The 27718-nt window shown below is 39.9% G+C and overlaps 2 protein-coding genes across 5 annotated transcripts in view; both read left to right on the forward strand.

Moving 5' to 3' along the window:
- Positions 1–185: 185 nt before the first annotated feature.
- On the forward strand, positions 186–5790 carry LOC131107979 (rho GTPase-activating protein 19-like). Its single transcript, XM_058058528.2, has 11 exons — positions 186–318; positions 599–852; positions 1370–1450; positions 1902–2111; positions 2205–2431; positions 2519–2605; positions 3090–3155; positions 3446–3652; positions 3757–3852; positions 4027–4122; positions 4795–5790. Exons 1-11 carry the CDS (start codon positions 272–274, stop codon positions 4798–4800), a joined length of 1377 nt encoding a protein of 458 aa, XP_057914511.2. The 5' UTR covers positions 186–271; the 3' UTR covers positions 4801–5790.
- Positions 5791–10003: 4213 nt separating this feature from the next.
- The window catches only part of slit1a (slit homolog 1a (Drosophila)), a 127776-nt gene continuing 110061 nt past the window's right edge, over positions 10004–27718 (forward strand). For all 4 annotated transcript variants that reach the window (XM_058058542.2, XM_058058544.2, XM_058058543.2 and 1 more), the window contains exons 1-2: positions 10004–10476; positions 24704–24775. In XM_058058542.2, coding sequence (XP_057914525.2) covers positions 10268–10476; positions 24704–24775 — 281 coding nt within the window. In that variant the 5' untranslated portion in view covers positions 10004–10267. The remainder of the gene's footprint in view (positions 10477–24703; positions 24776–27718) is intronic.

Genomic DNA, 27718 nt, shown 5'->3' on the forward strand with positions numbered 1-27718 from the left:
AATGTATAATAATGATTTCATTATTTCTCACATATCAACCTTTCTGATCATCAAATAAATGTAAATGTTTGTAAATGACAACACAACTTAACACAAAATACAGTTACAGTTAAATGATTAATTATATGTTTATATATATATATATTGAGTAATTATACAGTATTTACTACTGAGTCAACCAACTGCCATGCTTTCTGACGTCACCATTGACTGGCCAATCAGAACGCAAAGGGCGGGACTAAAATGAAACGGCGGACGATTCAAAACCAAGATGGCGACTGAGGAGGCGCCCCAAAACATTCACAAGCTGGACACAAGGTATCGTATATCGTAACAGAGACACAAAAAAGCTAAAAAAATATTTATAATGTCATATATTGTATTCTCAACTTATTAAACAACGGCGTAGTATGTCGTTCTCTGTGGTCGGTTGCGTTAGCTAACGAGGCTAACTTAGCATTCTGTCGTTGATTGACACACAATAATATGTCCTAAGTAGTATTTTTTAAAGGTTCTGACTTGAAAAAAAAACAAACTAGTCATGCTGTACAACTCCAATGGGCCACATGTTGAACCAGGTTGTTATCTGCACTTATAGGGTGACGAAATCCAGCGTGTTTACTGGCAGAGACACGTCAAACACAGACCAGACGGTCATCTTCAACCCAGACTTCTTTGTGGAGAGATTGCGACATGAACATCCACAGACCTTCACTGATCTGGTCCTGGCTAATGTCACCCGACTCATCGACCTCCCGGGGGATGAGTTTGCCCAGCTCACTGGGGACTGTGAGCCCAAGGGGCCTTCTTCCTCTGGGTTCCTCCGCTCTTTTAACTTCCTCAAACGAAAAGGTGATCTTTACCGTCCTACAGGCAATATGTTTGATGACAAGCTGCGCTTTAGTAACGGCTAATTATAGCACTATCATTGTTGTGTTCATACATGAGTGTGTGGTTTGTGAGGGGTTACTGTTCCTTTAAGGCTTGGCAGTCAAGTGTAACGGTTAACGTAAAGTGTTGTTGGTGGAAGTAAACAGTTACGTTAAGCATCCGACACGTTGTGGTTATTGTCTAGTGCACAGACACCACAAACATGTTTTTGAATTAACCAATTGAAAAACTCCTTTAGAAATACAGAATTGCTGACTCCAATTGCCGTTTGCAACGTTTTATTATTGTGTTGCAAACAGGCTTGATATTTCATATCATATAAGGTATTACATACAGTACTTTGCAGAAACATTCATACACCTTGTCACACTGTACCACACTTCAACTGATGGCATCAGATTCAGTTGATAGACAAATATACACAAGCATTTGAGGAATTAGTTGAGAAATATGATTTTTGTTCATGTTTTTTTTCCAGAAAAGGGGGTTGTTTTTGGTGCACCCTTAACTGAAGAAGGTATAGCACAGATCTATCAGCTGATCGAATACCTGAGCAAAAGTGAGTATGATTGAATGCAGGCATGGCACTTTCATTCTAAGGTGTTTAAAGTTGATTATGTAAGTCCTCTAATAAGAAAACACACATCTAGTCATGACAGTAAAGTCTTTAATGTATGATTAATAATCATACTGGATAAAATGAATAGATGTATGACAATGTTTCAAAGTTTCACAGTTAATTGTAGTTTAATTCAGGTCCTTTTTTTAAGAATCCCAATCCTAAACTAAATTTGAATTAGCATGACGTCTTGGTCTATTCTGGAAAGCAATGACGTATTTGCTGAAAGTGGACACTTGGCCCAAATGTTTGAGTCAATAATTCATCTCAAAGCACTTAGCTTCATCGCTCACTCGCTCTCTCCCCGTCTCTATTTCATTCATTCCTCTGTGTCTACCCACCAACTCACTACATCGTGTTTTCTCTTCCGTTCATCTCTTGTATTTCCCAGACCATCACATAGAGGGGCTGTTCCGTGTACCAGGACACAGCCTGCGGCAAGCAGCTCTAAGAGAGATACTGAATGCCGGGGCAGAAATAGATCTCGAGACGGGTGACTTCCACCCCAATGATGCCGCCACACTGCTGAAAACCTACCTGGGAGAGTTGCCTGAGCCCCTGCTAACACACAGACACTATAACGCTCACCTTAAAATTGGAGGTAGTCAACAGTTCACTATCATGGCTCATAAATCATCTCCATCCAAATACTGTATATTATTTTTAACGTTGTCTTCTCTAATCTAACACACAGAGCTGACCCGCTTTGATGAAAAGGGAGATAAAACAAATGTGCCAGACAAGGAACGCCAAATTGAAGCTTTTCAGTTGCTTTTCATGCTTCTTCCATCAGCCAACCGCAGCATGCTGAAGCTCCTGTTGGACCTGCTTTATCACACTGCCCGCCATCAGCATGTCAATAAAATGTCCGCTCTCAATCTAGCAACTATGTTTGCTCCACACATCATCTGGCCAAAAAATGTAAGGGTCATTTTTCGTCTGCTTGGATCAAATCAAATTTTCCCCAAATCATATTTTTCATATTTCTTCTGCTTGTGTGTATTGCAGGTGACGGCAAGTGATCTTCAGGGAAACATTGATAAATTAAATAATGGTGTTGCCTTCCTCATTAGGCACTCCCAAAAGCTGTTTAAGGTAAAAATAAAAAACAAAAAAAGTTATTATAGATTCTGATTCAGTCTGTAGTAAAATTTGATTTGAAGTAAAATTTATATAATTTTATTACCGTAATTTCCCATTTCCAAAGACCGATGTTTAAAGGGGAACCTGACTTTTGTTGAAATTTGCCCATCCTTCACAATCCTTATGTGAAATATGAACATATTTCCCTTTTCTGTGCATTATATCCCAATTACAGCATTGTTAGCTAGCTCAAATTCACTCCTTTTTTGTGTAATGCACAGAAAGGGAAAAGAAATGTGGGCAATGAAGAAATGTACAACAATAGTATTTTTGCTTCAGAGTGCAACTTATGTTGTGTGTACTGTAACTTTCTATGACGGCGGGAAAAAGAAGAATTAAACAAATTGATATCTGACTAATAAGATGGACATATAATTGGAATGGAATCTGCATGATTGTTTGTTTGGCCTAACATTTATGTTAACTCTCAATGAAGGCCCCTGTATACATCAAAGACTATGCACACGTGTACTTCACCGGATCCAAAGCTCTACAATCAAAGGTAAGTTATTTTCCTTATTTTATGACGATACAATATCTCACAAAAGCGAGAATGCCCCTCACATTTCAGCACCCATATTTCTGGCAGTACTGTATGTCTTCTCAATGGGTAATACTTACGAAATTAGTCTATCCGTGATATGAAATGATAAATTGCTCATGAACATCAATGGCGAACTCTTATGAGATACTGTAATATTTTTTTTTCATTTGTCATCAAGGTTTGATTGTTCCTTTTTGGGTTTTGTTGTGTATTTTTTCCTGATATGACTTTTATGTAAATATTTCTAGGATGACATGACTCTTAGATCTGGGACCAAAGACCCCCCAGTTTTGCTCACCCCCACCTCCAATCGTTCTCTCTACACAAGAAAGATTATAAGTGAAGTGAGCAGGTCAACAAAGACTCAGTCATGTACTGAATCAGCTCTTCAAGAGCTTTACCAGCAAGTCCACAACATGCCCGAGTCTGCCAAGAAGAAGAAACTCATCAGACAGGTCAGACATATTGCTGCTGTTTAAAAAAAAAAAAAAAAAAAAAAAAACTATGGGAAAGATTTTGCACCTCAGCAGGTTTGTGTCATGTTTCTCTGTGTGTTCAGTTTGAAAAACAGCCTTTGGTGACACCCTCAGCTGACCCCCGCACGCCATTCAGCAGGAAACACTGGCGTTCCCGCTCTTTAGGGGGAATGATCAAGGTTTGTTACCACTACTTGTACTACTCCCGGCGAGCTAAACGCACCCTTATGTTTTACCACCAATGTGACCACTAAATGTCAGCATTTACTTACCACTTCTCAAGAAATATCTTGTTCAGTTTCTAGTAGAAAGTGATTTTTAAAATAACACTCAAATTGTGTTTGTCAAAACAGAGGAAGGTGTTGGGAAGCCAAATATTAACAGGGAAGGAAAACGGTAAACTGCAGAGGTCTGCTGCCAAATCCTCAGTTGACACCAACAATGGAGGAGTGAGTAGTGTGTCATCACACCACATCATATCGTCTCATAATGCCTGTTTATTTTTTAATCAAATTTAAAGAATACTCTTACAGTAAGACCTCCAAAGTCAAATACAAGCTCCCGGTCGACTTTTTCCCCCCCTACATTTTAAGTAGTTCTTCTCATAGGAAATGATTTAAATTGAATTAAATACAGAGTAAATTGTTGCTGTCATAAAACCTTCATCAAGTTTTGAGGCAATGTTTTAAGAAACATTTTGAATTAATTATACGTCATACATAAGTGTAACGCATCGTTAACCACTGTTCAATAAAACAAAATGAAAGAAAGTACTCAGGATGAGTAAAGACGTTGCTGGAAAAGTATATCTTGTTATATTAATTCATTGTACAGCCGCACCACGCCACTTTTTAAAAAATATTGAAAGTAATAAATCATATTGTTTTGTGTTTGAATACAGCATATTATTAGTCAAAACATTCCTTTCTGCAGTCAAAAGTTAAGGGCTGATACATGGTGGCACGAGATTGATGGAACATTTCCACAAAAATGTAGCTTGAACGTGTATGACTCTAGGGGGTTTTGACTTTGGAGGTTACACTGTATTAAGCCGAGCATCAATAATTTAGATTTTAAAGCATTATAGATGATTAAATCATTTTTTTCTCTATTTCCTTTAGGACTAATACACCTGAGGAAACTCCATATTGCTGTAAAGTGTATTGTAATACACTATGTAGTTTTTGATACCACATTTCAGTCCTATCTTTTTTTGGAAGATTTAACCTGTAAGGAAGTCACTAGATTTTCTTGACATTTTTGGAACCCAAGTTTGTTTATCACATTAGTGCGGGTGCTAGGTTTTTTTTTTTTTTTTAATATCTTAATTGAAACTATGTTTACCCTATTAAGCTAGTGTTTTAAAAACCTATGAATATCTGAATTTAGTTTTCTTATATTTTTACTGAAACCTTTTTTAAATTTAATTTCAAAAGTTTATATTTATTTGGATAGGTCAATTCATCCATTCAGAAATATTTAGATGCAAGTAAAACCAAAGCTGTGCCTTAAAATGAATTTATCTTAAGTTACTGTTTGTTGCAATTTCTATTTAATATTAAGTTTATGCAATTTTTAAGTTTCCCAGATCTTCCAAATATGCTTGAATTGTATTTAAGTGGAGCTTGCCTTTTAGAGAATGCAATTTTGTGAGATGATGTCCAAAGGTCAGTTTTTACATAACTTTTTACTACTGTGATACTTTTTTTTTTATTTACTTCTCTTCTTTTTTAAGCCTCTGTTCTAATTTATATGCAGCTCTTTGTATGCATACACATCTCGTATACATATTACAGCTGTGAAAGAGATTTAATTTAACTTTTTTTTTTTACGTATTTTTGCTTTGCAGGTTGAGTGCAACTTCAGTTGTAACTTCTTAAATTGCTTTCTGTGAGGGATTTGAACCACTGTTGCTTGTAAAAAGTTCCTGCCTGTCAGTCAGTTGGGGTTTCCAGTTGCATGTCTACTGTGCTACTTGGATATTACAATACAAGCACAATGTGGCACAATCTTAATGGACTGTTTGCTGATAATGCTGATGCTCCTGTGAAACCCAACAACAAACTGATTAAAATACTTAGTGCCATGTGCTTGTTTTTTTCAGTATAGTTATAGTATTATAGTATGTTATTTCCTATATGGATTTATTCAAAACTACATATATAATCATAAATGTATCAGTGACACTTCTAAATATAGCCACAAGGTGACGCTGTTAGGTTTAAAATGAATTATTAGTAAACAGAATACTGTCATAACGCCATTTAAACAAATCCTAAATCTGCCTTTAAAGCCAAAGCATGGAAACTTGAAATAATTATCTTATGTAACTACTACAGAAAGCATCCAGTGAATATTTGGAAGCAAAGCGTTCTGTGTAAATACAACTTGCTGATGACTTAATACACCACAAGGGTTGCCAAATTTCAATCCAGAAAAATCTCTGTCTCAAAACCGAAACGTGACCATGAGTAACAAATAGAAATAATGATAGGGACACAAAAAGCCTGACCTTTTAACAGTTACCAAAATCTTTGCAGTTTGCAATAAATTAGTTGAGCCTTTCAATTTGTAAGGTGAGTGGGTGGATGGAGTAGGAATGTGTCAGTGTGTCATTATGGTATCCATGTCAATACATGTTTTGGTATTGTAAGTATATGTTGTATAAACATTGGTGACAACGGCGCTGCTTTCTCATGCCTTGTAAATAGGCAACCGTATGTGTGTATTGTTTTGTAGCCATGACTCCTGTCGGGTTTTCATTTCGGAGTCCCTCAGTGAAAGTGATGACATGACTAAGCTGCAATCAATATTAATGTATAAATGGCACAATTTCTGGAAATTGTGACTCGGGAAGCATGGGTTGTAACTTCCTACGGCAATGCATACAGCATAGTATTCTTTTAAGAGTATGCCTCAAAGCTTAGACTTTACCTATAAACGCCGCTAAAAAGAGTAAAGAGTGAGTCATTTTACTTTATTATAGTTTTATTGAAGACAACACTGTGACCTAGTGGTTAGCATGTTGAGCGATGTTCGAGGGTTTGAATCTGTGTGTGTGCGTAGGTTTTCTGTGTCTTCCTCCCACATCCTAAAAATATGCATTGCTAAATTCAGTGGGGGGGGGTCGTGAGAGGCAGGGCGTACTTTCAGTGTTAGTGCAACTCTGCCAACATGTACAAATTTATTGTACTACTCATGCAATTTGACTCTTGAATATTTTTTTTACGTTTTTTTTTTGTTTTTGCTGAAAACCGTTATGCCGATATTGTCCAACTCTCAATTCCTGATATCGATTTTTTTGTAACAAGACATATCTCCTGTGGTGAAATGAACATATGTGTTTTGTACAGCATTTCTTTTAATGTTTTTATGATAGGGGAAAAAATCTGATACCGAAGTTGACCGATTATCACATTTTTATAATTATCGGTACCGATAAATATCGGACATCCCTATGGAATACGCTTGTATCCTTTATTAGAAAGTGTCTTCAAAATTTTGACTGTATATCTACTATAGACTCGTTTGAGAATAACTGTTCCTTTTCTAGTCTTAATTCTAAATTGTCCTCCTTCAGAGGGCCACAAAAATTCCTGTTGTTTCTTTGTGTGCATTCCGAAAGTGGAACGACTTTGCCCACAACCCTCTATTACCGCTAACCACCAACTGTCTCCTCTTTAATTCGGTAGGATCCACACAGTGCCGACACTTTTTATTGAGACAGATGGACTCGTCCATAGAGTGTCTGTCTGTCTGTAGAGGACACCTGCATATGTTCTTGCATGGCTCACACTTTTTTTTTCCTTGCATCTGCCAATGAATGAGATTCTTCAGGCTGTGTTTATGTTGGGACGGATCCACCATGCAGCAAAAAAAAAAAAAAGAAAACTCTCAGCGGGTCATAAGCTTCCTGATGTCAACTAAGTACAGCCCTGGCTAAAGACAACTAGATGGTTTTATGAAGTTTTACAATAAGTAAAAGGTCCTGTATTACGAGTAATCACTCATTTATTGTGAGTCAGTTTCCACAAAGTAGAATCCCCTTTTTATAATTAGCATATTTTCACAGTGATGATATTGGAAACCTGTTTGTGGTCTTCTGAATACGGTTTTTCATTATTAGACCCCCCCGTAGACATGTAATAACACCTGTATAGTCACTTTTACATTCATATTTCCCAATATAGTAGATATAGACATAAGAAGACCTATGACAAATAAGACTTGTGCATGTGTATGTTGCAGTACATGTCTTCCGAACGTGTAGACAGGAAGTGTAAATGTTATTTTGATTAGTAGTAGTCTTCCCGTCGTGAGCTATGTTAAACTTTTTATTCCGGCAATCAAGTCTGGTGCTTGTCTCACTGCCCCATTACTGACACCTAGCGACAAATGTAGAATACTACATGCACAATTTTTTTTTATACGGCTTCTTCAGTCCTTGTGTTTATATCTGTCATTGAGCAGTTTATTTCTTCTCTCCACCATTACTAACTGAACCATTAGCTCCACAAGGTAACTAGGAAATATACAATACAGTTTTAAATAAACAGCAGTTAATTTAACATCGGCTCATAATGCATTGAGCAGTTCAGTGATGGAAAACAAACATATGGATTATACTGCAATCCTGCCTCTGTCCACCAGAGGGAGGCAGAGGAAGCCAGAACACAGAGGCCAAAGGGTGGCTGATGTCATTGCAGTGCCCCAGTTCACGTTCACATTTTTTATTTATTTTTTATTTTTAAACTTGCACTTACTTGTACACTTTGGGGGTGTTAGGTTGCTGTGTGATGAATTCAGTCTTGTTCACAGTAAGATGACACCTTGTTATATTGTTATAGTGCTTTATATAATGATCTCCTCCAACTTCCAGGGGTTGACAAGCTCGTTGTGAGTGCACTGATAGATTGATCTGTGAGAGGCACAGTATTTAAACCGTTAGTAGTAGTTCTGAAGTTGAAGAAAGAAGATTGGCAACTACTAAATAACATGAGCTGTAAAAGATGCTGCAAGTTTTGATGCAGATAAACTGCATATGAACAAATGAGCAGCATTTGAATCATGTCTGATCGTGTGCCTAATGGCTCTGTGTCAATAACATATCACTACCTGACATGATATATGGAATTAACAGTCAAATGTGTTTCATGTGAGCAAAACCTCGATTAGAAGTGACAACACAAGCTGCAAAATGTTGCAATGGAACACTTTTGTAGTTGTTTTGTTACAATTTAGCATCTGTCAAAGCCTTTGCAAGTGTGCTTTCACTTATATTTTGGACGTGTGTCTTTTTCGGAGGAGACAAAACAGGGATATTGGTATACGGGGTGTCCTACACAAACCGCAAGCACAAGTTGTCAAACTGTTTCCTCTTTTTCTTTGCCTTTTTTTTCCATTGCGATTTGACACAAACTGTACTAACACTCTGGATGTAACTTTCAATAATGAGACCTTTCTAAACCAGATGCATATTTGTAATTCCTCCAAATGCAAATCAGGTTGGTTTTCCGTTCAAACTAAATGTCTCATTCAGCGGACGTTTGCTTTAAAGTCAACGATAGCCCCACAGACGTACCTTATCATCCTTGATGCTATTAATCTTTCTATCTCATCTGCTTTAAGAATAGTCCTGGCTTTGGCGGAGGAATCCTGTGCCAGTTTCTACTCATAAATCCCGAGAGGAGAGCAGGTATGACTGTGCATGTTAGCTTCCAGTCATGCTCATTTGTTTATACTGGGATGTCATCTCTGACACTGTTCCTGTACTTACACATACGGCTCTTTGCACATGTGGCTCCACTTGAGCCACACATTTGTCTCAAAGCAACCAAGGTGTTGATTCCTGTCTTCTCTGATGGATTCTCATTCGTTACATGTACACATTTACTGCTACACACACACACACACACACAAAGGCCAATCTCTCGACCGCCTCCAGGCAGGGGTTACAAGCAGTGTCATGCAGGTTAGGTCCCCCTCTCCTGGGGGTTCGCCTGGAGGCAACCTGCTAGAAAAGGAATGGAGTGGGTGGGAATAAAAAGATAAAGATATGTGGAGTGGATAGTGAATAGAATGCCAGGAATGAAAGAGAGATCTTGAGAATGAGAGGGGAGTTCAGGCAGGGTTCTGATTGGGGGTATTAGGAGGGGTAGGGGTGGAGTCAGGGGGGCTCTGCTATTTGTAGATCCTTGTGATGGATGACTGGTGTGTGTGTGTGTGTGTGTGTGTGTGTGTGTGTATGTATGCTAGAGAGAGAGAGCGAGAGAAAGAGAGAGGCTTTTTTTTTTCAATCTGCTCTTTGCTCCTGTTCGCTCTCTCTTTAGGCAAGCAGAGCTGAGTGGGACTGTGTGAGAAGAGGCACACCACAGCCACTCCACGGAGAGCCAACACAGGAGAAGAGTTTGCAAGGAGACAATAATAGCAAGAACACAGCTTTTTTTGGGATATCAAAGAAACTGACAAAGAAAAAAAGGATTTGTCTCGTTTTGCTCCCCCCAAAAAGGAAATTATTTATATTCACAGCAAATATTGACATTTTTGTGGTGTTTTTTGCAGTGAATAAAAGGAATAAATAAAAGCCAGACTGGGATGCCAGACAGAGGTTTCGGAGCAGGCATGGGCAAGCTGACTGGTCCGCCACTCTGGATGTGGAGCTTGATGATGCTCTCTTGTGTCCTGCTGATGGGCAGCGCTGGAGCCTGCCCTGCCTTGTGTACCTGCAGTGGCACCACAGTCGACTGCCACGGACTGGGGCTCAGGACCATGCCGAGGAATATCCCACGCAACACCGAGAGACTGTGAGTGATCACTTTTGCTATTTCTACTGCTTAATTGGACAGCAATAAGCATGCATGTCAAGCTGTGTCACACACTCGGTTATTTATACATAGGAATGAAGAACCAGTGTGCCCATAATATACTAAGTTTTTTGGGATGTTAAATCAAACTTAACTTTTAAAAAGTTACTGAAATTGAGTTTAAGAGCTCTGAAATAAATATTCCTCAGTCATGACTCCCTCCACAAGTTCTTAAATCATGTGGAAAATTAAGCAAACCTGCTCCTCAAGTGAGTCCCACACTAAGATCTTGTAGCTGTCTTGTAAAACCGATCGAGGACAGGGAGATAGTGTGGGGGGGAAGGTGGTAGTAGAAGAGGAAAGTGGAGTTCCTTCCGTCTTTTTCTGACATTTCCCCTGAAATATTCATCGGTAAATCAGAAGTGAGGAGTGCAAGGGGAAATAGATTGTTCTATTCCAGCTTTTAGAATATCAGCTGTGAATAAAACATGCGGTGGGAACAGAGGAAGGAGGAATGCAACACTGGCACAGTGGGGAAATGGCTGCATATTTGATGATTTTCATATTTAATTTCTAAGAACACCTTTTTTTCCCCCCCTTGTTTCCTGACATTTTACATGCTTCCTGTGCACACGCAGGTTCAATACCGAGGCACTGTGGTCATTTTGTGGTTTTCCTTTTACAAGAGGGGTCATGTCTAATTTATTCCTGGGTTTATTAGATTTTTTTTTTTTTTACATGGGTGCATAAGTCAAGTAAAAATACAGCTTCTCCACAGTGGTGTTCTATTCAAGCATAGGGAACATCCTCTCCTGCAGGCTGTTATACGAGGTGATAAATCAAGGTGAATGTGCAGGTCAACACCTTTGCATGACTACTACTTATTGGGTATTCTGTCAGCATCAAAAACTGCAGTAGTCTCCATTAGAAGTTAGTTAAGTCAAAAATGTTGTTTAATAAAAATAGCTTGACTTCACTGGAAGGGTTTGTCTTATAAAAAGTAGAGCAGATATAAAATGTGTGGATTGTGTGAATGAATACAGCTTTTGGGAAATGGTGTCTGTGTTCAAACAGGAGGGGGAGGGTTTTAGGGGGGGTGTGTGTGTGTGTGTGTTGATGTGACGAGGATGTGTGCGCTGAGGGTGTCGCCATAGACAGCAGAATCCCATTTACACTTGTCAACGTGGGTTTGGATCAGTTCTGACCCCTGCGATCTTCAGACCAAAGACTGTAATGACACTGTGAGGCTCCCCGAGTTTAAAAATTGCACACTGGAACTCTGGTTATTCCCTCCATTTTTTAAAATACTTTTACTTACCACTGCTGTCCGCCTTTCATTTTCCGACATTCACTTATTATGAGAAATTATCAATACCTCTTTCCAGATTATTTTAGGTAGGCGGATATTGACCAAACACTGCTGCTTTATCTCCCTGCTGTTGAGATTAAGTGTGTGTGCCTCATCTGTGTGAATGAGTTGATTTACAGAGGGGGAGGAGCTGGGTGTTAGCACGGGTGTGCCTTTCTTAAGCTAGCGTATTGACCATATCTCCAGGAGGCATCATGCCCTGCTATGAGATTCAGGGCTCCTCCTCCCTGCTTATACAGTACAGTATCTCATAAAAGTGAGACCACCCCTCATAGTCCTTTGCAGTATGTTATTTTAAAGGATAATGCTATACTTTTAGAGTAGTCTGTGTATATCTTATAAAGCAGTATAGATTTATTATTCTCTGAAACTTAGTCAAAACACGGGTCGAGTGGTTAGCGTGCAGACCTCACAGCGAGGAAAGCAGGGGATCAATTCCACCCTCGGTCATCTCTGTGTGGAGTTTGCATGTTCTCCCCGTGCATGCGTGGGTTTTCTCCGGGTACTCCGGTTTCCTCCCACATTCCAAAAACATGCTAGGTTAATTGGCGACTCCAAATTGTCCATAGGTATGAATGTGAATGGTTGTTTGTCTATATGTGCCCTGTGATTGGCTGGCTGGCGACCAGTCCAGGGTGTACCCCGCCTCTCGCCCGAAGACAGCTGGGATAGGCTCTAGCACCCTCACGACCCTATTGAGGAAAAGCGGTAGAAAATGAATGAATGAATAATATTATTATAATATAATGTTATTATATAAACATCAGCTGGGATAGGCTCCAGCACCTCCACGACCTTTGTGAGAATAAGCGAAAATGTAGTAGTAGATGAATTAATTAATTATTATATAAATATATAATTATATAAAAATATGATAATTATATATAATTGTATATATTATAATATAATATTTTTATAATTTTCCTTGAATTATTTGTCAAAAAATATTTGTTATTATTATTAATATTATATCATGAATATTATTTTCTAAAAGTGTTACTATCAGCTTTATGCACATGTCCCTTTTTTCAGGAGCACTTTAAACATCAAACCACATCAAACTATGTAATGTACTATGTATGTATTTAATTTTACAGTTTTTTTTTACTAAATAAGCATCCGACTTGGAAGTTATGTTGCCAGTTTGTATGTTAAAAGTTAAAATACATAAAAAGCAACTGGCGGGCCGGATTCAAACACTTGGTGGGCCGGATGTGGCCCCTGGACCGTAGTTTGCCCACCCATGATTTAGACCATAATGGTTGTGTGCTGACCTTTTTGTGAGGACAGTCATACTATACTGCTACACAAGCTGTACATTGACTACTCTAAAGTCATTTCTATACTATTGTCTCCTTGAGAAGGCATACTTTTTACAAAAAGTGTTTCATTCTGCAAACATTCTGCAAGTGAGTGTGTGCCTGGAAAAAGTACCGCTTCACTAACCACGTTTGGGGCAAGTATGTGTGCATGTACCAACAGGGTTTTTTTGGCACAGTACTGGCACATATCTGCCACGTCTGACAGCTCGCCAGCCACCTGATCCATAATTTACCCCAACAAGGCTGAAAACAGCCATCCTGCTACCTGGCAACCCTGAAGGTTGAAAGAGCATGATGTAAAAGAGAAAGAGACGCAGGCTGAGAGGTTGGTGCATGATAAGAGACTGCTTGAAAGATAGATTGGCGCCTCACTAAGGTGGTAATCACTGTGGAGTCTTGTGATACAAGTACAAAGTTGAAAGATTTAAACAAGATCGTATTACTTTTTACTTTAAATGCACTGACTGTCATTAGATAGATCAATTTCCTACACCTCATATCTTGGCAGGAACATTGTTTTTGCAGTGGTTTCACATACAGTTATTCTTTTGAGCACCTGGTGTGGGAGTCGTTTGCCCGTATATCTTGAACCCGATGGACCTTTAAACAATTAAGAGTACTTGTAATGGTAATGGTTTTATTTCATTTGAACATGCATCAGATTATAATTGAATGCATCACATAATCAGTTCACAGTTCCACATGTCCAAAAGGAGAAGGAAGAAGCAAAGCTTATTAAATCCTACCCCTCCATCTGGTACTTTTACAATCAGTAACTGTTACATTTGTTCACTTCCTGCTTTCCATAATACAGTTTAAGTATTTTATTGTTCTCCCCGTGCATGCGTGGGTTTTTAAAGATAACATCAATAATATTGCCGTTAGACAGGCTGCACGGCAGTCAAGTGGTTAGCGCGCACACCTCACAGCTAGGAGACCGGAGTTCAATCCCACCCTCGGCCATCTCAGTGTGGAGTTTGCATGTTCTCCCCATGCATGCGTGGGTTTTCTCCGGGTACTCCGGTTTCCTCCCACATTCCAAAAACATGCTAGGTTAATTAGCGACTCCAAATTATCCATAGGTATGAATGTGAGTGTGAATGGTTGTTTGTCTATATGTGCCCTGTGATTGGCTGGCCACCAGTCCAGGGTGTACCCCGCCTCTCGCCCGAAGACAGCTGGAATAGGCTCCAGCACCCCCGCGACCCTCGTGAGGAAAAGCTGCAGAAAATTTATTTATTTATTTTTTATCTTTTGTTGGTCCCGTACTGAAGTACAAGGTGATATGACCATCCAATGACATAATGGGTACCATAGTAAGTGTCAATATAGTGATATGTATAGCACATCATGACTGGTTCAAGACTCTTCATCCTTGTATTTAGCAAACATCAACTGCTTGTATTGTTTCTTGAATTGGCTCATCGTTGTGCATTGTTTGAGGTCCTTACTCAATCCATTCCATAGTTTGATGGATTGCGTTAGATAACCGTAGGGTCTAATACTGTATGTTTATGAGCTCATCTGCTATCTTCTAAAAATGCAAGAGACTCTACCTCACATACCTATATAATACGTATGTAGCATGTCCAAACTGTCTGCTGAGCATCAAAGGCATCTTCTGAGTTACTAAGCTCACCCTCGGCCCAGTGGCCTGCTCTCCTGACATCGTCATGTTTTATTTTTGATTGCACTCATTAGAGGAATCATCCTGTCAAAAGGCATTTATGTGTGTCAAAGCCATAAATCTGTTTCAGGGCTTACATTGCATGGACGTTTACTGACAAGAAATTGGAATGATGGGGTTAATTAGCAGTGTTTTGTCTCCTAAAAGGGATGGAAACACGTGTGTGTGTGTGTGTTTGGCCGTGAAATGTTATTTCAAGGTGTGTGCATGAATGCATGATTACGACAATGGCTCAGATGTTAGCAGACCATGAAAGCTGATTCTGCTCATCTTTCGTCTGAAAGTCAGTCTTTCTTTTATCAGCAGCGAGGAACCTGGCGGAAAGCGGTGGGAAATGTGTGTTTTAAATCAATGCATGCTCTCCCGACATTGTAGATACACCACGCCTGCATAATCCACATTTTATGCTTGTTGAGATGCTTTTGATGCTTTTAGAAATTTTACAGGCAATTACGGCATTCCAGATATGAAGAGAGATGTGCACTGGCTTACTGTAACACTGCTGGGCAACAGATGGCTGACTTTCATGTAGTTTAAATATAGTGAGCGAGGAGGAATACATTAATGTTGAGCCATTAATGGATTCAACATGGTCATTAAAGTATTTGAAGACCGGTTGAAAAATTGCAATAATTTACATTTTGCACTGTTTGAAGGAGGTTCTAAGTAGAGCTTCAAAACACAAAAACAAGAAATGGGTCTGAGACAAAAAAAATTGTGAGTCACCAATTTGTTGCAAACAACCATTAATCTGAAATAGGCTGTTCCCTCAAATCCCCCTAAAATAGAAATTAAATCGAAAAAAATGACTGCAATGTTTATCTCCTCCATGATTGACGTCTTGTTAATACCCCTCAAAAATCGGCTTGCGTATGCTTGATGCCAGTGTGTCCAGGAGGCTAGTGGAACGTTGCTCCTGGTGGTGAAGATGGTCATGAAGGACATCTCCTGTCTGGAACTGATGTTTAATCTTCTCAAGTGGATTTAGGTCAGGGGAACAGGCAGGATGATCCAAGAGAGTGATGTTATTCCTCTGGAAGAAGTCCCTTTGGCGGATATTGTGAACCGCAGTGTTTTCTTGTAGAAAAACCCCGTCATTACCACACAGATGAGGGATTTCACTCATCAGGGATTCCCCCTGCAACATTTCCACATAACCATTCGCCGTTTGACGCCCCTGCACAAGCTGAAGCGTTATTGTTCCATTGATGGAAAAAGCACCTCAGATCAGGATGTCCTCCACTGTGCAGAGAGAGGAGAATAAAACGTTATTCCACCTTGTTATGTCCCATGTTTGGTGCTCTCATGCAAATTCCAAACAATTCCAATTTTATGGCGTTGGTTATTGAACTGACAGACAGCTAATCGGATCCTCTGGCTCAGACGCAGTGACATTTTTTAGGTCTACTAATTGACTTTTATGTTCCATAACCCTCAGGATCTTTGAAGAAGTTTTAGACTGACTGTCTTACAGCATCCAACTTCTGCAATAAAGATGGGCTGCAAGAGGCCTTACTTATTTAGCGCTACAATTTCACCATCTTTTTTGCCTTTGCCATTAAAGGGGAACTGCACTTTTTTTTGGAATTTCACCAATCCTTCACAATCCTTATATGAAACATGAACATGTACGTATTTATTTCCCTTTTCTGGGCATTCTAGTAGGAGAAAATGTGTTAATATGAGCTAGCTAACAAAGGACATCATGGGAAATATTTATTTTGACGCAATAGCGGTCACAATAGGCCATTCTGTACATTGAGTAATCGCTACCATGAGTAGCTAAACTTTACCAAATCATGAGCTGACATCAAACATGACCAATATGCTTCTCAAAGCAGGAAGAAGGCAGGATGTAATGCTTACAGTACGTTTAATGGTTGAAAACAGTCACTTTAATTTAATTTACCCTGATTTCTGGTAAGGCTGCACGGCGGGCGAGTGGTTAGCGCGCAGACCTCACAGCTAGGAGACTAGGGTTCAATTCCACCATCTGGGTTTTCTCCGGGTACTCCGGTTTCCAAAAACATGCTAGGTTAATTGGCGACTCCAAATTGTCCATAGGTATGAATGTGAGTGTGAATGGTTGTTTGTATATATGTGCCCTGTGATTGGCTGGCGACCAGTCCAGGGTGTACCCCGCCGCTCGCCCGAAGACAGCTGGGATAGGCTCCAGCATCCCCCCGCGACCCTCGTGAGGAAAAGTGGTAGAAAATGAATGAATAATTTCTGGTAAATCACTGCTTTTTCTTACACTTTCAACGTGGCTGTTTATGCAGTGGTCGTGTTTTTGTCTCACGGCATCTTGTGAGAATTGATTTTAAACCCTAAAAACCCGAAACCCCCAAAAATCAGCTATCAGAGGTATTGTTATTTCAATATTGATGCGCAAATCAGTGCTCATCATGGAGAAGGCGCATGTTATTCAGCTTCCAGGCTGATTGATCTAGCCACTTTTTCTCAGGTCTGTTGGGGGATCTTGTCAGCATGGAGCAGTGTCGGGAAGTCCACTGTTGCCGGTGGGTTTCGGGTGCCTGGACTGCTATATGCTGGGGGAACCAGTACAGGCTCATGGGCTGGTTTGTTGTGACGCTTGTCACAACAATAGAAGGAGAAAGACCCAAATTGTTGGGCTGTTCGTTTCAGAAGAAGAGGATGACTTTAGTGGTTTTAGGTCCCAGGAGGAGGATGAGGACAGCAATTATTATATACTACATAAGCCTTCCTTTTAAAACAACCATAGTAATTTTCCACCAGATGAATCTTGTTTTTTTTTCGCTTGACTTCAGTTCTTGCAGCATATTAACATTAAATCCAATCAAATGTAAAAGTTGGCTATCTGACTGTGCAGTTTTGGGACTGATCCAAATTAGGATTGTTCAATCTTGGTGGCATTCCAAGTACCGTTACCGTTAATTCAAGTGTCTCAACGGGGAGATACAAGCACATATTTGCTGTCATTGTAGCGTAGCGGGAGCATAATGTGACGCAGCAGATGTTTTCACCACAGGACACACATGAAAACATCTCAGAGAACACATTCATACAGCCAAGTAACTCCTGTCATGATGAACAGCACCCGATACAGTCCTCGGTCTCCAAGCAGCGCTTTGTGTTTCTTTTCCAGTCTTTTGCACAGAGACAACATGCAATAGAACAGATGTGTGACTGATTGGCTTTGTTTGGCTTGACAGTGTCATAAGTTATTTATTTGAGCAGAAATAGTCGACTTTTCCTGCCAGTGTTATTTTTTTCTTACATGCAGCTATCTCGAGCGTTACGCCGAGCGTTTTAGTTGGAGCGTTGACGGCCAGGTAAAACACATGCTTTGGCTCACGACCCCGTGACATTTCTTGTGTGCGTCTGGGATGTGCTGACTGTTTACCTATCGGTGATCTCTCTCCTGAGGCCTGACTGAGCAGAATGGATACTGTAAATAGCCTGCGAGGAGCCCAGGAGGCGGGAAACACTCGCTCAGACGTAGTCTTTAGCCACTGCACACACACACTGACGCACACACACTAAAAATGTACAATTGTGGTCCTGCATGTCTGAAAGCCACATTTCAATGGAGAGGGAGGAACCTGACCTCTTAATGTGGATTGAAGTGTTCCAGTTTGCTTTATGCGTGTGTTATTTTGGCAATGATGGTCCTCTTATTTCCACTATTTGTGAGTCAGGACGTTGGAGGATGTACTATAGATTGTTTTTTGTTTTTTTTTCCCAGACAGCCCATCAACTCGTCACAAAACTCAGCAACCTCTCCTGTGTCTTTAACTGCTGTCACTTCCATATGCTTCAGAGTCGACACTTTGCACACGCTGGCGTTCATTCATAGCAGAGAGCATTGGCTCGCGTGGTCCAGTAGTATTATCAGCATGTGATTGTGGTAATGATCCGACGAGCTTTGGCCGCATCCCCTCATGCTTTTGGTGGGTTGTCAGCTTGTAGACACAGTGAGGAGTTTGGAAAGAGCGTGGCCACAGAGCTTCAATCCACCGGCTTCTGGCTTCCCTGCCAGGCCAAACCTGCTCAAGACAAATGGTCCTGCGGCGCAGTGTTATTATAGTGTGCACACATTAATAAGATATGTGAATGGAAACTTCTAACAGAGGGTACACCTACACACAATATAATATACAGAATCTCACTAAAGTGAGTATACACATCATATATCAGTATACATACTGTAGTAAGTAAACTTGGATACTTTAGAGAACAGCTTGAATATTATAGATTGTCTAACCCAGGGGTCTCAAACTCAATTTACCTGGGGGCCACTAGAGCTAGGGTCTGGGCAAGGCTGGGCTTAAAAACAGAAAAATATACAAACTTTGTCAGTGCTTTGGTTCCGATTTTCTACAATAAAAGCTCTGATAAAACATTCCACTGTTCTCAAAATACCTTAACTTTTTATTTTTCTGCACAAAATAAGATGAAAAATAAATAAACAAATCAAGAATAAAGAAAATCAATCAATCAGTAATAAATAAATATAATAATAATAATAATAAAACGGCAAATAATAAAAACTTAAACCACATATAGTTGGTGGGTAGACAAATTATTTTTTTCAGATTAAAATGAACAAAGCATTATTAGAGCCCTGTAGACATGACAAAACACGACTATAGTCACATTTATACTCTTTTTATTTACAACATATTGCACAACTGCAGGGTCTTGAGACACATGCTAACTCGCAAACTAGATATCTAGCGACCTAAACGGTAGCCTTCAAGTTATTTCCTTTAAACTTAAATAGCCAAAAACTTACCACTTCCACACGGATAGGGAGGATAACTATTAACAGTTATTTAACCTTTAACATGAACATTAATCAAACGTAATATTTTTTCTGGGTACATGATACCATACAGCATCCATATCAAACTTGCGCGGGCCGCACTAACATTAAACTTTCATATCAAGGCGGGGGCCTCAAACTAGTGTCCTGCGGGCCACATTTGATCCTAATATATTGCTATTAATTTGTGTTGTCAGTTATTTAGACAATACTACTTTATACAATACTACTACTGTATTTTCTGTGGCATTGTCCCTGTAATGAAAGTGTTTGTGACTGATGAATGTATAGTTGTAGTATTGTACATGTTCATAAAATCATAAAATGATCAAATACAATACAGTTTAAATTGAGAAGAAACGAAACTAACTTGAGAAATGCTTTCCAATTGGCTATGGCTATTTATCTCCTCCATACAGCTGCAATCCGACCACAACTTGTAATTATTTTCCTCACTCAATTATTCCTAATTCATGTAGTCAAGTCATAAGAGTGGAATTACAGCCCGCGTAAAGTTACTTTCATAAAACTTTATGTACAGTGATAAAAACGTTCTATGGCTTTGTCTTGATTGAAGTTATTGCCTCAATTTTGTACCTTGTCGTCTAGTCCGTACTTTTCCACTGAGCTCATTTATTTGAGTTCTGCTGTATATCTGCATAAATTGCTAATGTCGGTGAAATGCTTTACAGCCAACAGGAGTTTTCCCTCCAGTCGAGAGTACAAAGCCCAGCTCAATTGCATATCCCTGTGGGTATTTTTTTTTTGTCTATAAGTCAGTTGGTATGTTTCCATATGGTCATGTTGTATATGCGAATGAAACCGAGCACATGCAGATATTTGTACACTGTAAACCCGAATAAGTTAGCAGAACTGAATAAAAGTAAGGCAATCACTTAGTTGCCACATTTTTTTTAGTTCATAAACTCAAAAATTTGAGCATATCAGTGCTTAAATATTTGGATTTTATATTAGATATAATTTTTAAATTTTGGGGTGAAAAGAGAAAACTTTTTTTCGCATTCTCTCTGCCATTCTTTTTAATTTTCGTTCTCATTTCAACTCTTTCCATAGGAAGAAGGTGTACATGTGTAACCTACACAGTACACATCTATCTGATGCATTTGATTTATAATGCAACTTGCAATCAACATTTATAAGTAGAACTTTTAAGAGAATTTTAAGTTATACTTAATTATTTTGTGCATTCGGATTCACAGTGTCTTAAGTTGTATGTAAACTATGTTTTTAAGTTAATCTTTATATAGCCATAGTTCAATTAAATCAAAACATATTAGTTAAAAGTACACAAAATGGAACAACATGTTAAATGAACTTGACATACTTTGAGTGTGCATAATTTTAATTTATTTAAGTACTTTGAACATTCGGGTTTACAGTGTATTTGTTAGCTCGTTAGCCTTTGCTCGTCTTGGGGTTCCATTTCATATAATATTGCTCAATTCAATCCATGTACCCCCCCCCCCCCCCCTTCGTCATTCTGCTGAGAGACCCCAGCAGCTGGCAGAAATAAACATAATGAGTTTTTCAGTGTTGCTGCAGCACTCAAAGCCCATTTGAATTACAGAGATGCAAGCAAATGACGTTGGACTTGGGCAGTTTTCCAGCAACATAAGCATTATTGTGAATCTATACTTGATGATATGGAAAGAATTGTCAGTTTTCATCTAATTTCAGTACATTTTCTCCAAAATCTGACTAATGTTGCATGAGAAAAAGGCTCCAGTGCACCATCAGTGGCCACTGCAGAAGCAGCATTCAAAAGTGATGTCACAAATCCACCTGGCTATCCAGGAAGTGTCTCAGTGCCGGGAGTCCTAACTGACTTTCCAGGGAATAAACGAATGGATGGAGTTGACTGAAGCAGTCAGAGGTGGAAATCCTTCCCTGCGTGAACTGAGAATGATACCTAATAATTTTCTACCACTGAAGTAATACCGCGGTAGTGTAATGTGAAAACCTGCCCGGAGTCAGAACCACAAAGCATCTGTCTGTGAAAGGAGAGAGGGTGCAACTGTTATTGCTTAGCTGTATTTGACTGTAAAATAAAGAATACTAATGACTAAATTTTGACTTAATAGAGAGCAGCTTTTCTTTAAACTATGGCGATTGTATTAAACAGAGTACTTACTTTATACAAGCAAAACAATAATTTCCTGCTCTGTAAGAGCTCTGGCATTCCTATTGCCTCATTTGTGGTTATCGCGTGGGTTCGTGGTTTGTTCATTCATACGTTACTCGTCATTGACGCTGCATGCACCTGCATGTACGTTCCTGCTAATTATGTGAATGCCAACGACTTTACATTGAATCACCCCCACAAAAAAATGGAGAGAACTTGCAAAACAGAGCCGGAATACATTTATTCCACATTTTGTGCCAGTATACACTCCATGCTGGATAATGACAATCACTTTCAGGGTGGGACAAGTCATTCCTTTTATGATATTACAGAATACCCTTTCACACAGGTGCTGTCCCTCCTCTGTTAAGGCTCTTTTAGTAATGCAGAAAAGTGGACTTATGTGGAAAAAAAGACTTTATATCAGGGGTCTCAAACTTGCGGCCCGCGGGCCAAATGCGTCCCGCAGGATGCTAGTTTGAGGCCCCCGCCTTAATAGTTTGTATATGGATGCCGTATGGTTTCATGAACCCAGAAATAACAGCTTAAACGCAATTGACGCGATTTTGCCCCGCCCATACGCCAGTGAACGAGCCCGCCTGTTTTGCTTTTTCTCTCATCATCCATGACTGAGATCAAAACACTGAAAAAGTGTTGTTTTTTTGTTTTTTTTTCTTTATTCTTGATTTGTTTGTTTATTTTTCATCTTATTGTGTGTAGAAAAATAAAAAGTAAGATATTTGAGAACAGTGGAACAATTGGAACCAAAGCAAAGTTTTTTTTTTATTTTTTTTATTTTTAATGTGTTTTTTTTTTTTTTTTTTTTTTGGGAAAACCTGATGCGGCCCAGCCTCACCCAGACCCTAGCTCCAGTGGCCCCCAAGTAAATTGACTTTGAGATCCCTGCTTTATATAGTATCAATTTTAAAAAATTGGATTTTATGCATCTGAATATAAAGGTCATAAAATTCCAGGAACTGTGCATCAGTGGATTTCGCTTTGCTAGTTTGTACAACACAAGTTTTTGCTGGCATTTGTGCGCTCCTTAAATGTCACAACACGCAAATTTAGTTGCATAGTTGCTTCCATGAGTCAATTCTGGAGTGCAGATAGACGTCGTGACAGACATCTTTATACGGGATGAAGTCAAGAGCATAGCATGAAAGGAGAAATTTTGGGCAAAATTCTCCAGCTGTCCTTTTTTTTTGTCCTCCGAGTGTCATCAGCAGTGACCGCCCTGGATATGATGCATTTGCGGCCCACGGTTTTTGCGCAGGTTAACATGTATGTAAGCACCTATCTGCGTAAGCACCTGTAATGAGCACCACATGTGCATGAATCAGAGCAGGCTAATGAAGGCCAGTCCATTATTTATTTCCTGTGTTCCTGTCGCTTGGCCTGTCAATGCACCTGTGTACACACACACACACATATACACACACTCCATCTGCCGATAATGACCATTCCTTTTAGTGCTGCACAGCGCTACAGTCCCCTGAGTGGTCATTAGACGAGTGAGGGAACGAGACCCTCGCTTTCGGCATAGATTTGGAACACGTTTTTTGGACCGTGCTCGGGGACGAGGAGTTGAGTTGGCGGGTCAGGTCAGGGTGGACCAATAATGCTTGGCAATAGCAGTAGCACACAAACATTCCAAATACTGTATTGTGGATTTTTATTTGACGCAAGCAAATGCTTTTGTTGACGTGTCATGTGAATACCATACAACCCTTTTTTGGATCACGACCATCAATTGAAGGTTATTATCGTCACAGCCCAGCAGCAATTCCAAAATTTTAGCAACAGTGTGCATTCTCTCTGGCTTCTTTTGCAATGATGGTCAGCTCTCGGCAGGACAGCTGCTCCCATTATATCCACAACACTTAGCTTTTTGGCCTTGTGGCCCTTCCCAAATCCCCTCCGTTGGCTCCCACTAATCCCCGACAATGGTGGAAGGACATGGCCCAAGACAGGGTGCGGTTGTGGGTGTTGGTTGGCAGTTCCGAGAATACGGAGAAAGACGGCTCAAATGTCTTACACTCACATTGCAACTTCTGGAATAACCCACGGGAAGAAATGTCAACTTCTGTCAACAACGGGAAGAAATGTCAGCTTCTCCCAAAAAGTCAAGTCTTTATTAGAATTTAGTAAGATATGAATATTATGGACTGCACGGCTGTTTAGTGGTTAGCGAGCAGGCCTCACGGCTAGGAGACCCGAGTTCAATTCCACCCTCTGCCATCTCTGTGTGGAGTTTGCATGTTCTTCCCGTGCATGCGTGGGTTTTCTCCAGGTACTCCTGTTTCTTTCCACATTCCAAAAACATGCTAGGTTAATTGGCGACTCCAAATTGTCCATAGGTATGAATGTGAGTGTGAATGGTTGTTGGCTCGCCCGAAGACAGCTAGGATAGGCTCCAGCACCCTCGCAACCCTTGTTGAGGATAAGCGGTAAAAAATTTATTAACTTAAGCTAGCATATCAAAATATCAAAACAATAGGTCTACCTTTAATTTGTTTGGTTTGGGGAACATAATGAATGGGAAAATAATTAGGGAATAATTAATCAGATTAGTCACAGTTCTCAAATGAATTAATCATGATTAATGACTAATTGATTAATGAACTATCAGAATTATGTAAATTTTTCTGCACAAGTAAGCATTCATATTCTTTTATCCACATCTCAGGTATGCCTTAGGTTGGCCACAATAAAAGGCCACTCAAAAAGTGCAACAAAAGTTCAGTTTCTTACCTTTTTGTACATAATGAAATTTGCCCTGTGTGCTTTATAAATATGTGCATATGGTTTTTATTTTTTACAAAGCTCTTGATACATTATAAAAGGTAGAAAGGAAGAATAAAATATTGATGCATGTTGTCTCACTGTGTTTTTGCAGGGAACTGAATGGCAACAATCTGACACGCATCACCAAGAGTGACTTTGCTGGGCTCAAGTACATCAGAGTTCTGTAAGTTTTTTTTTTTTATTGTGTGTCCTTCATATAGAACTGTACAAAAGTATTGGGTGGTAGAGCAGATTCAATTAGTAGAATTATGGAAGAAAAAAAAACACCCAAATAATGTAGCAGTCAAGAAAAATACACAGCAATCCGGTGAGAATGTGGTTAAAGGTGCGGTGAGGGGATTTTATTTTTTACCTTTTCCCCATAATCATAATCTATCATCTAGTTATCATCCTCCATGAGCCTGGAAGTGGCCTGCTAACTAAACAATAAGTGAACAACAACAGACACACAATCGGGCAAAGTAGAAAGCATACTCACATTAGCATAAGCACATTCAAGTGGGCTTATGGAGATCCACTCCACAGTACATTAAGCAGCCAAGTGACTGTAACTAGTGATGTAATGGCCTTCTCTCTCTCACTGTGTTCTGTCTCTTGTAGCATCACTTACTGTGCCCTAGACACACACTAACGCACACACACTTGCCCTCCGTTCCCACACATCAACAACTAATGTGTACACAAGCACCGATCCTAAATCAGCACAGTTAACACATTCAGCTCAAGTCAGAAACGTTGAAATTAAACAGTCCTTGTAACTTCAGGTATAAAAGTCGTTTTAGAAGCGGTACGCGTGCGCTCGCACTGCAGGAGGGCGTGCTTTGTGGACGTGTAACACGAGTCCGTACACTCCGTAGAGTCCCCCTCTTGTCCCCTTGCTTCTTTTCTGAGTCTCCACCCGCATATAAGAGGTTAAATACCTTAGTGTCACCGGAAGGGTCAAGAAAGACGGTACCACTTGTCATTAAGGCTCATGTTTCTTTAAAGGAATCATCACGCCACACACACAGTACAGTACAGTATGTGTGCGTGGCGTCTCCTACTGCGCACACTGAAAAAAAGTTGCCCTTCGTGTTTTGCGGGGTTGACCTCTCATCCTCCTGACCCCCCCCACGGGCATCCGTCAGAAAGAACCAAAAAGAAACAGCAGTATATCTTTGCAGTCAGCTGCCGTCCAGCCTGTCAACGCAGATGATTTACACCCCCTTTTGTTCGTCCGTGGATAAATCAGTGCTTTATGTGTTTGCACGCCAAAGGCAGAAAAAAAGATGAGAGATATCACAAACTACCCCACAGAGTCAAGTTTTCAAGTCAAAAATAGTCCTATTTCCACTCCATCTAAATTCATGAGAAAAGGATAAGTGGTGAATTGCACTTTTCTCTCAATGTTTATGGAGCGCAAATAGTCATTAGCATTTATATTTGATGGGGAGGAAGTACACGCTGCTGAGTTGCAGCGCGTTGTGGTCTCATAGGAGACGTGAGAGGTGGCCTTCAACACAGAACAGTTGTATACGTAATGAAGGAACACTCTTGTTTCTCCTAAAGGCTTCTTCCTGACCTTGTGTTATTGTAACACTTCCAAAATCATCCGAGAACACAAGAAGGGGGGGAGGGGGGGTGGATTACCTGAACACATCAAGAGCAGTTCAATTCTATACGTTTCTCCCTTCATCCTCGGAATAAAACTTCTTCTTTAGCCATGTATACATGGACACAAATATTCCAATTCCATTCGGGTTATTTGCTCAAATGGAAAGAATCTAACGTTTGTATACACCTCATTCCAAAAGAAAAGTGCCAATCCGAATGAATATATAATCGGATTCACAGGGGTGGAATATTCCTTTCCCCAATCCGATTGAGGTATCTTGTACCCGCTCAATCGGAAAGTTGTCAGAGTGCGTTCTTTCAGCGCGTGCTCAGCTGTGACGTAACACGGAGACGTCTCTCAGGTTTTGAAAATGGCGGCAAGCAGTCATCACTGGACTACAGCGGAAAGTTCGTTTTTGATTCAAACTTTAAAAGAACTGAACGTAATTGCAAGACTGGATGGCCAAAAAACGATTTATTATTATTATTAAATTATTATTATTTAATTTATTTATTTAATTTATTATTATAGGCGGCACGGTGGTCAAGTGGTTAGTACGCACTTTTATTCAGCATTTTGAATTGGTTTCTGCATGTAAAACTGTCATGGTAAAAATATAAAAACTTGTTTTGTGGGGACATTTTTGGCTTTCTGGGACAGATTAATTGGATTTAAATGATTTCTCATAAGCGCACAGACTCCACAGCTAGGAGACCCGAGTTCAATTCCACCCTCGGCCATCTCTGTGTGGAGTTTGCATGTTCTCCCCGTGCATGCATGGCTTTTCTCCGGGTACTCCGGTTTCCTCCCACATTCCAAAAACATGCTAGGTTAATTAGCGACTCCAAATTGTCCATAGGTATGAATGTGAGTGTGAATGGTTGTTTGTCTATATGTGCCCTGTGATTGGCTGGCGACCAGTCCAGGGTGTACTCCGCCTCTCGCCCGAAGACAGCTGGGATAGGCTCCAGCACCCCCGCGGCCCTCATGAAGATAAAGCGGGAGAAAATGAATGAATTAATGAATTTATTTTTATTAAAAATTAATCCCTAATTAACTGCTCATAATAATAATTTAAAAAAAGCGTAACAGCTGTCCCAACAACCGTGGTAATCACACTCTTGTCCGCCATCTTTGATGAATCATGTGATGTTGTTAACGTTTTACTGCATTGACTATTCCGTTTGATTATAGCGGTGCATGTAGACAGGAGATTGGAATATTCCTTTCCATGTATACACTGTTTTCTGGTACGTCATTCGGAAAGAGGAAAATCTCATGTAAACGTGGCTTCTGTCACCACACTACCGCTAGGTGCATTCACTGACACTCCTACTACACATGTGTGTTTTAAATAAAGAGGAAAACAAAGAAAAACTTTACGTGGACCATTGAAGGTATACATTTATGAATCAGCAGTCACCTCAATGGTACACCCACCACCCTGACACTATACTATCCACCCGTGCTAATATGCAGCATACCCCTTCACGTCTCGTCTCCAGCCAGATC

Source organism: Doryrhamphus excisus, linkage group LG20 (assembly GCF_037039965.1).
Source record: "Doryrhamphus excisus strain RoL-2023G ecotype Guam linkage group LG20, RoL_Dexc_Guam_v1.1, whole genome shotgun sequence".
Taxonomy (NCBI): domain Eukaryota; kingdom Metazoa; phylum Chordata; class Actinopteri; order Syngnathiformes; family Syngnathidae; genus Doryrhamphus; species Doryrhamphus excisus.